General features: G+C 35.0%; 1 protein-coding gene across 1 annotated transcript in view; it reads left to right on the top strand.

The window, feature by feature from the left end:
• LOC132554034 (zinc finger and SCAN domain-containing protein 2-like) overlaps window positions 1–10,312 on the top strand; it is a 54,579-nt gene extending 44,267 nt beyond the window's left edge. The window contains exons 3-4 of the mRNA XM_060218332.1: window positions 9,202–9,726; window positions 10,134–10,312. Of these exons, the coding sequence (XP_060074315.1) occupies window positions 9,202–9,726; window positions 10,134–10,312 (704 nt within the window). The remainder of the gene's footprint in view (window positions 1–9,201; window positions 9,727–10,133) is intronic.
• The last annotated feature ends 1,982 nt before the right edge of the window (window positions 10,313–12,294 follow it).

Below are 12,294 nucleotides of genomic sequence, written 5' to 3'. Positions count from 1 at the left end.
TTATCTAGTGTCACAATCTACCATGTACATTATCTAGTGTCACAATCTACCATGTACATTATCTCGTGTCACAATCTACCATGTACATTATCTCTTGTCACAATCTACCATGTACATTATCTCACAATCTACCATAAAGTTATCACACAATCTACCATATACTTTATCTAGTGTCACAATCTACCATGTACATTATCTCTACAATGTACATTATCCTGTGTCACAATCTACCATATACCATGTACATTATCTACATTATCCCGTCACAATCTATCATGTACATTATCTAGTGTCACAATCTACCATGTACATTATCTAGTGTCACAATCTACCATGTACATTATCTAGTGTCACAATCTACCATGTACATATCATTATCATTATCCTGTCACAATCTACCATGTACATTATCTAGTGTCACAATCTACCATTACCTAGTGTCACAAACCTTCCATGTACATTATCTAGTGTCACAATCTACCATGTACATTATCTAGTGTCACAATCTACCATGTACATTATCCCTTGTCACAATCTACCATGTACATTATCTAGTGTCACTATCTACCATGTACATTATCTAGTGTCACAATCTATCTATTATCTACACAATGTCACAATCTACCATGTACATTATCTAGTGTCACAATCTACCATGTACATTATCTAGTGTCACAATCTACCATGTACATTATCTAGTGTCACAATCTACCATGTACATTATCTAGTGTCACAATCTACCATCTACATTATCTAGTGTCACAATCTACATTATCATGTACATTATCTTAGTGTCACAATCTACCATGTACATTATCTAGTGTAACAATCTACCATGTACATTATCTAGTGTCACAATCTATCATGACATTATCTAGTGTCACAATCTACCATGTACATTATCTAGTGTCACAATCTACCATGTACATTACCTAGTGTCACAAATCTTCCATGTACATTATCTAATGTCACAATCTACCATGTACATTATCTTATCTCCTGTCACAATCTACCATGTACATTATCATGTCACATTATGTACATTATCTAGTGTCACAATCTACCATGTACATTATCTAGTGTCACAATCTACCATGTACATTATCTAGTGTCACAATCTACCATGTACATTATCTAGTGTCACAATCTACCATGTACATTATCTAGTGTCACAATCTACCATGTACATTATCTAGTGTCACAATCTATCATGTACATTATATCGTGTCACAATCTACCATGTACATTATTTCGTGTTACAATCTACCATGTACATTATCTATTGTCACAATCTATCAACTACATTATCCCGTGTCACAATCTACCATGTACATTATCTAGTGTCACAATCTACCATGTACATTATCTAGTATAACAATCTACCATATACATTATCCCTTGTCACAATCTACCATATACATTATCCCTTGTCACAATCTATCATGTACATTATCTAGTGTCACAATCTACCATGTACATTATCTAGTGTCACAATCTACCTTGTACATTACCTAATGTCACAAATCTATCATCTACATTATCTAGTTTCACAATCTACCATGCACATTATCTAGTGTCACAATCTCCTCATGCACATTATCTAGTGTCACAATCTACCATGTATATTATCTCGTGTCACAATCTACCATGTACATTATCTCTTGTCACAATCTACCATGTACATTATCTATTGTCACAATCTATCATCTACATTATCTAGTGTCACAATCTACCATGTACATTATAGTGTCACAATTTACTATGTACATTACCTAGTGTCACAAATCCATGTACATTATCTATACATGTACATTATCTACATTATCTATGTCACAATTACCATCTACATTATCTATGTCACAATCTACCATGTACATTATCTAGTGTCACAATCTACCTTGTACATTATCTAGTATAATAATCTATCATGTACATTATCTAGTGTCACAATCTACCATGTACATTATCTCGTGTCACAATCTACCATGTACATTATCTAGTGTCACAATCTACCATGTACATTATCTATTGTCACAATCTACATTATCATGTACATTATCTAGTGTCACAATCTACCATGTACATTATCCCGTGTCACAATCTACCATGTACATTATCTAGTGTCACAATCAATGTACATTATCTAGTATAACAATCTACCATTACATTATCTAGTGTCACAATCTACCATGTACATTATCTAGTGTCACAATCTACCATGTACATTATCTAGTGTCACAATCTACCATGTACATTATCTAGTGTCACAATCTACCATGTACATTATCCCTACAATCTACCATGTACATTATCTAGTGTCACCTACCATGTACATTATCTAGTGTCACAATCTACCATGTACATTATCTAGTGTCACAATCTACCATGTACATTATCTAGTGTCACAATCTACCATGTACATTATCTAGTGTCACAATCTACCATGTACATTATCTAGTGTACATTACCATGTACATTATCTAGTGTCACAATCTATCATGTACATTATCTAGTGTCACAATCTACCATGTACATTATCTAGTGTCACAATCTACCATGTACATTATCTAGTGTCACAATCTACCATGTACATTATCTAGTGTCACAATCTACCATGTACATTATCTAGTGTCACAATCTACCATGTACATTATCTAGTGTCACAATCTACCATGTACATTATCTAGTGTCACAATCTACCATGTACATTATCTAGTGTCACAATCTACATTATCTATGTACATTATCTAGTGTCACAATCTACCATGTACATTATCTAGTGTCACAATCTACCATGTACATTATCCTATGTCACAATCTACCATGTACATTATCTAGTGTCACAATCTACCATGTACATTATCTAGTGTCACAATCTACCATGTACATTATCTAGTGTCACAATCTACCATGTACATTATCTAGTGTCACAATCTACATGTACATTATCTAGTGTCACATTCTACCCTGTACATTATCTAGTGTTACAAATCTTCCATCTACATTATCTCGTGTAACAATCTACCATGTACATTATCTAGTGTCACAATCTACCTTGTACATTATCTAGTATAATAATCTATCATGTACATTATCTAGTGTCACAATATGCCATGAACATTATTTAGTGTCACAATCTACCATGTACATTATCTCGTGTCATAATCTACCATGTACATTATCTAGTGTCACATTCTACCATATACATTAAATAATGTCACAAATCTTCCATGTACATTATCTAGTGTCACAATCTACCATGTACATTATCTAGTGTCACAATCTACCATGTACATTATCTCCTGTCACAATCTACCATGTACATTATCTTGTGTCACAATCTACCATCTACATTATCTCGTGTCACAATTTACCATGTAGATTACCTAATGTCACAATCTACCATGTACATTATCTCGTGTCACAATCTATCATATACATTATCCCGTGTCACAATCTACCATATACATTATCCCTTGTCACAATCTATCATGTACATTATCTAGTGTCACAATCTACCTTGTACATTACCTAATGTCACAAATCTATCATCTACATTATCTAGTTTCACAATCTACCATGCACATTATCTAGTGTCACAATCTCTCATGCACATTATCTAGTGTCACAATCTACCATGTATATTATCTCGTGTCACAATCTACCTTGTACATTATCTCTTGACACAATCTACCATGTACATTATCTATTGTCACAATCTATCATCTACATTATCTAGTGTCACAATCTACCATGTACACTCTATAGTGTCCCAATTTACTATGTACATTACCTAGTGTTACAAATCTTCCATCTACATTATCTAGTGTCACAATCTACCTTGTACATTATCTATCGTCACAATCTACCATGTACATTATCTAGTGTCACAATCTACAATGTACATTACCTAGTGACACAAACCTTCCATGTACATTATCTAATGTCACAATCTACCATCTACATTATCTCGTGTCACAATCTACCATGTACATTATCTCCTGTCAAAATATACCATGTACATTATCTGGTGTCACAAGTCACAATATATCATGTACATTATCTAGTGTCACAATCTATCATCTATATTATCTAGTGTCACAATCTAACATGTACATTATCCCGTGTCACAATCTACCATGTACATTATCTAGTGTCACAATCTACCATGTACATTATCTAGTATAACAATCTACCATATACATTATCCCTTGTCACAATCTACCATGTACATTATCTAGTGTCACAATCTACCATGTACATTATCTATTGTCAGAATCTATCAACTACATTATCTAGTGTGACAATCTACCATGTACATTATCTAGTGTAACAATCTACCATATATCATTATCCCTTGTCACAATCTACCATGTACATTATCTAGTGTAACGATCTACCATGTACATTATCTCGTGTCACAAAATACCATGTTCTTTTACTACTGTCGAAAATCTATCATATACATTATCTAGTGTCACAATCTACCATGTATATTACCTCGTGTCACAATCTACCTTGTACATTATCTCGTGTCACAATCTACCATGTACATTATCTATTGTCACAATCTATCATCTACATTATCTAGTGTCACAATCACCATGTACACTATATAGTGTCCAATCTATCATGTACATTATCTAATGTCACAATCTACCATCTACATTATCTCGTGTCACAATCTACCATGTACATTATCTAGTGTCACAATCTACCATGTACATTATCTAGTATAACAATCTACCATATACATTATCCCTTGTCACAATCTACCATGTACATTATCTAGTGTCACAATCTACCATGTACACTATATAGTGTCCCAATCTATCATGTACATTACCTAGTGTCACAAATCTTCCATCTACATTATCTCGTGTCACAATCTACCATGTACATTATCTAGTGTCACAATCTACCATGTACATTATCTAGTATAACAATCTACCATGTACATTATCTAGTATAACAATCTATCATGAACATTATCTAGTGTCACAATCTACCATGTACATTACCTAGTGTCACAAATCTTCCATGTACATTATCTAATGTCACAATCTACCATCTACATTATCTCGTGTCACAATCTACCATGTACATTATCTCCTGTAACAATATACCATGTACATTATCTAGTGTCACATTCTAACATGTACATTATCTAGTGTCACAATCTACCATGTACATTATCTAGTGTCACAATCTACCATGTCCATTATCTCGTGTCACAATCTACCATGTACATTATCTCTTGTCACAATCTTCCATGTACATTATCTATTGTCACAATCTATCATCTACATTATCTAGTGTCACAATATACCATGCACATTATCTAGTGTCACAATCTATCATGTACATTATATCGTGTCACAATCTACCATGTACATTATTTCGTGTTACAATCTACCATGTACATTATCTATTGTCACAATCTATCAACTACATTATCTAGTGTCACAATCTACCCTGTACATTATCTAGTGTCACAATCTACCATGTACATTATCTCGTGTCACAATCTACCATGTACATTATCTCTTGTCACAATCTACCATGTACATTATCTCGTGTCGCAATCTACCATAAAGATTATCTAGTGTCACAATCTACCATATACTTTATCTAGTGTCACAATCTATCATGTACATTAACTCGTTTCACAATCTATCATGTACATTATCCTGTGTCACAATCTACCATATACATTATCCCGTGTCACAATCTATCATTTACATTATCCCGTGTCACAATCTACCATGTATATTATCTAGTGTCACAATCTACCATGTACATTATCTCCTGTCACAATCTACCATGTACATTATCTCGTGTCACAACCTAACATGTACATTATCTCGTGTCACAATCTATTATGTACATTATCCTGTGTCACAATCTATCATGTACATTATCCTGTGTCACAATCTACAATGTACATTACCTAGTGACACAAACCTTCCATGTACATTATCTAATGTCACAATCTACCATCTACATTATCTCGTGTCACAATCTACCATGTACATTATCTCGTGTCACAACCTAACATGTACATTATCTCGTGTCAAAATATACCATGTACATTATCTGGTGTCACAAGTCACAATATATCATGTACATTATCTAGTGTCACAATCTATCATCTATATTATCTAGTGTCACAATCTAACATACATTATCCCGTGTCACAATCTACCATGTACATTATCTAGTGTCACAATCTACCATGTACATTATCTAGTATAACAATCTACCATATACATTATCCCTTGTCACAATCTACCATGTACATTATCTAGTGTCACAATCTACCATGTACACTATATAGTGTCCCAATCTACAATGTACATTACCTAGTGTCACAAATCTTCCATCTACATTATCTCGTGTCACAATCTACCATGTACATTATCTAGTGTCACAATCTACCATGTACATTATCTAGTATAACAATCTACCATGTACATTATCTAGTATAACAATCTATCATGAACATTATCTAGTGTCACAATCTACCATGTACATTATCTAGTGTCACAATCTACAATGTACATTACCTAGTGTCACAAATCTTCCATGTACATTATCTAATGTCACAATCTACCATCTACATTATCTCGTGTCACAATCTACCATGTACATTATCTCCTGTAACAATATACCATGTACATTATCTAGTGTCACATTCTAACATGTACATTATCTAGTGTCACAATCTACCATGTACATTATCTAGTGTCACAATCTACCATGTCCATTATCTCGTGTCACAATCTACCATGTACATTATCTCTTGTCACAATCTTCCATGTACATTATCTATTGTCACAATCTATCATCTACATTATCTAGTGTCACAATATACCATGCACATTATCTAGTGTCACAATCTATCATGTACATTATATCGTGTCACAATCTACCATGTACATTATTTCGTGTTACAATCTACCATGTACATTATCTATTGTCACAATCTATCAACTACATTATCTAGTGTCACAATCTACCCTGTACATTATCTAGTGTCACAATCTACCATGTACATTATCTCGTGTCACAATCTACCATGTACATTATCTCTTGTCACAATCTACCATGTACATTATCTCGTGTCGCAATCTACCATAAAGATTATCTAGTGTCACAATCTACCATATACTTTATCTAGTGTCACAATCTATCATGTACATTAACTCGTTTCACAATCTATCATGTACATTATCCTGTGTCACAATCTACCATATACATTATCCCGTGTCACAATCTATCATTTACATTATCCCGTGTCACAATCTACCATGTATATTATCTAGTGTCACAATCTACCATGTACATTATCTCCTGTCACAATCTACCATGTACATTATCTCGTGTCACAACCTAACATGTACATTATCTCGTGTCACAATCTATTATGTACATTATCCTGTGTCACAATCTATCATGTACATTATCCTGTGTCACAATCTACAATGTACATTACCTAGTGACACAAACCTTCCATGTACATTATCTAATGTCACAATCTACCATCTACATTATCTCGTGTCACAATCTACCATGTACATTATCTCCTGTCAAAATATACCATGTACATTATCTGGTGTCACAAGTCACAATATATCATGTACATTATCTAGTGTCACAATCTATCATCTATATTATCTAGTGTCACAATCTAACATACATTATCCCGTGTCACAATCTACCATGTACATTATCTAGTGTCACAATCTACCATGTACATTATCTAGTATAACAATCTACCATATACATTATCCCTTGTCACAATCTACCATGTACATTATCTAGTGTCACAATCTACCATGTACATTATCTATTGTCAGAATCTATCAACTACATTATCTAGTGTGACAATCTACCATGTACATTATCTAGTATAACAATCTACCATATACATTATCCCTTGTCACAATCTACCATGTACATTATCTAGTGTCACGATCTACCATGTACATTATCTAGTGTCACAAAATACCTTGTACATTTCCTAATGTCGCAAATCTATCATATACATTATCTAGTGTCACAATCTACCATGTATATTACCTCGTGTCACAATCTACCTTGTACATTATCTCGTGTCACAATCTACCATGTACATTATCTATTGTCACAATCTATCATCTACATTATCTAGTGTCACAATCTACCATGTACACTATATAGTGTCCCAATCTATCATGTACATTACCTAGTGTCACAAATCTTCCATCTACATTATCTCGTGTCACAATCTACCATGTACATTATCTAGTGTCACAATCTACCATGTACATTATCTAGTATAACAATCTACCATGTACATTATCTAGTATAACAATTTATCATGAACATTATCTAGTGTCACAATCTACCATGTACATTATCTCGTGTCACAATCTACCATGTACATTATCTCTTGTCACAATCTACCATGTACATTATCTCGTGTCGCAATCTACCATAAAGATTATCTAGTGTCACAATCTACCATATACTTTATCTAGTGTCACAATCTATCATGTACATTAACTCGTTTCACAATCTATCATGTACATTATCCTGTGTCACAATCTACCATATACATTATCCCGTGTCACAATCTACCATGTATATTATCTAGTGTCACAATCTATCATGTACATTATATCGTGTCACAATCTACCATGTACATTATTTCGTGTTACAATCTACCATGTACATTATCTATTGTCACAATCTATCAACTACATTATCTCGTGTCGCAATCTACCATAAAGATTATCTAGTGTCACAATCTACCATATACTTTATCTAGTGTCACAATCTATCATGTACATTAACTCGTTTCACAATCTATCATGTACATTATCCTGTGTCACAATCTACCATATACATTATCCCGTGTCACAATCTATCATTTACATTATCCCGTGTCACAATCTACCATGTATATTATCTAGTGTCACAATCTACCATATACATTATCTCCTGTCACAATCTACCATGTACATTATCTCGTGTCACAACCTAACATGTACATTATCTCGTGTCACAATCTATTATGTACATTATCCTTTGTCACAATCTATCATGTACATTATCCTGTGTCACAATCTACCATGTACATTATCTAGTGTCACAATCTACCAGGTACGTTATATAGCGTTACAATCTACTGGTAAAAACCCCCTTTTCTCATTTCAGATTTACACATCACAGTTCATCAACAGAGAATCAAGGAGCTGTTCCAACAGTATCTACGCTGGATGGACATCACTTCCGATCATGTGATCAGTCGGGGAGCCAATGACGAAAGCCTATTCAATAGTCTTTTTAAAGACACGGAAGTAAAAACACTGGGTAATCGGGAGTGTACTCTCGTATCTGAAGGCAAGTGTGACTGTCTGAGGACCAAATTTTGTTGTGGTCCGTTCGGATTGCCCTCCCCGACAGATTCCACAGATTCATTCAAAGGGTTCCGAGATGATGGCGACCATGTGGCACACTCGATGAACTTTCGAGATTCTCAGTTTTTCGGTAACGGCGAGGAGGAGTTTGCACCCCACAGAACCTTCCGTTGTAAGGAGTGCGGTAAGGGCTTCAAGCGTTCGTCCACCCTCAACACACACATGCTAATCCACAGTGATACCCGCCCTTATCCTTGTCAATACTGCGGCAAACGGTTCCACCAGAAGTCGGACATGAAGAAACACACGTATATCCACACAGGTAAGGCACGGAATGTCACAAACATTTTTTTTTTTATCGCAGATTGGATTCAAGAGTGAAAACCTGATTTTAAAATAAATAAACGAATAAAAACGCAATAGGAAGTCACCGGCAACAAAAATCAATTTGAATCCTCGTCTTTTTGTCTGGGTCTTCGTCATTTTAAGGAGAAAGATTTTTTTCTGTCGAGTTGTTACATTATTGTACCACATTTACCATCTTATCAAGATATATGTATATTTTTTAAAATACATTGTATAGGGTTGACAGAACACACGCCGATGAATAGCAGTTTTGAACATATCATTTTTTTGGTGTAGATGTTGACATATCAATAGTATCCCCGTCTTTTATCGACTTGTCTCTGCTATGCGCTACAATAAAATTTTCTTTTCATTGTTTTACAGGTGAAAAACCCCATAAATGCTCTGTTTGTGGAAAGGCTTTCAGTCAGTCATCTAACCTTATCACTCACACGCGTAAACATACGGGCTTTAAACCCTTCACGTGCGAACGGTGTGGGCGGAGCTTTCAGCGAAAGGTTGACATGAGGCGCCATCTGGAAACAAGCCATCGCCTGATTTAGGACAGTAAAGATGATGGTTTGTTTAAATGACCGCTAAAATACTATTGTGATTAAAATTTCAACGATACAGAGCATTTACACCACAACGATATCTGGTATGACAGAGCATCACGTGACCTGATTGAGGCGAATCACCATGAAAGTTAAATGATGTGATGAAGTGAGTTGAGAACTGTATCTATACGCTGACAGATGGTGAGGCATAGACCCTTGGGGTTCAGCGTCCATGAGTGAGTGACCACCATCAACATTCACGAGATTTTCACGAGCGAAAGTCATGCTTCTGCGGTGTGGAAAGTGACCCAAAATAAAACACGTTCTTTCACTGTTTTTTATTTTCTTCGTAAACACAGTCCGTTGTATAGGATAAGGAACTATCACTTGTTTGTACAAGATCAGTACCCGTTCACATTCACATTCCCGATGTATGGTTTATGGATGTATGATGTCCGGGTGTCAATACATGATGTATGATGTCCGGGTGTCAATACGTGATGTATGATGTCCGGGTGTCAATACATGATGTATGATGTCCGGGTGTCAATACGTGATGTATGATGTCCGCGTGTCAATACATGATGTATGATGTCCGGGTGTCAATACATGATGTATGATGTCCGTGTGTCAATACATGATGTATGATGTCCGGGTGTCAATACTTGATGTATGATGTCCGGGTGTCAATACCCGGGTGTCAATACATGATGTATGATGTCCGGGTGTCAATACATAATGTATGATGTACGTGTGTCAATACATGATGTATGATGTCCGGATGTAATCATTTACGTTATCCGTTTGTCTATAGACATTATGCGGTGCATGTTAATGCACCATGTACATTGTCCTGATGTCAATACCTAATCGGATACATTCGATGTATGATATCTGGATGTCAATACACGATGTCACACTATTTATCTAATCTGATGGTCAACACTCTATATAGTGTCCGGATGTCACACTATTTATCTAATCTGATGGTCAACACTCTATATAGTGTCCGGATGTCACACTATTTATCTAATATGATGGTCAACACTCTATATAGTGTCCGGATGTCACACTATTTATCTAATCTGATGGTCAACACTCTGTATATAGTGTCCGGATGTCACACTATTTATCTAATCTGATGGTCAACACTCTATATAGTGTCCGGATGTCACACTATTTATCTAATCTGATGGTCAACACTCTATATAGTGTCCGGATGTCACACTATTTATCTAATCTGATGGTCAACACTCTGTATATAGTGTCCGGATGTCACACTATTTATCTAATATGATGGTCCACACTCTATATAGTGTCCGGATGTCACACTATTTATCTAATCTGATGGTCAACAATCTGTATACAGTGTCCGAATGCCAATACGCATTTTACTGCGCCAGGGTATGATGGACGTGTGTCAACCCGCCGTGATTGACTAAGACACATGATGGTTAATATGTTTAACATGGTGACAGGACTCTGTGACGTACGAATCACTTGTATGACGTGATTCTATACAGATAGTGTAATATATTTCCCAGGCTATTTATTGTTTGTTGTGTGAAAATCAAATCAGCTGCTTCTACAATGTGAAACGATGACATTAATTATTTATTTCGTTTGTATTTAAACTAGCATATAGAAACAGTACGGTAATGTAGATAGATGGGGACTTACAATGTACATGAAATAGACACAATGTAGACATTCAATTACAATTATGCAGAAAAAATATACACGTCCAGATTACAGTGAGACATACAATGTAGAGTAGTAAAGTTATAATGTAGACATACAATGTGTACTAATACAGTTACGATGTACACATACAATGTACAGTAATGCAGTTACAATGTAGACATACAAAGTGTACTAATACAGTTACGATGTACACATACAATGTACAGTAATACAGTTACAATGTAGACATACAATGTACAGTAATACAGTTACAATGTACACATACAAAGTGTACTAATACAGTT

This window comes from Ylistrum balloti, unplaced genomic scaffold (assembly GCF_031769215.1).
Source record: "Ylistrum balloti isolate Yb309-2 unplaced genomic scaffold, AGI_CSIRO_Ybal_v1 Utg370372, whole genome shotgun sequence".
NCBI classification, from domain to species: Eukaryota; Metazoa; Mollusca; class Bivalvia; order Pectinida; family Pectinidae; genus Ylistrum; species Ylistrum balloti.
This window is presented reverse-complemented; position numbering and strand designations above follow the sequence as displayed.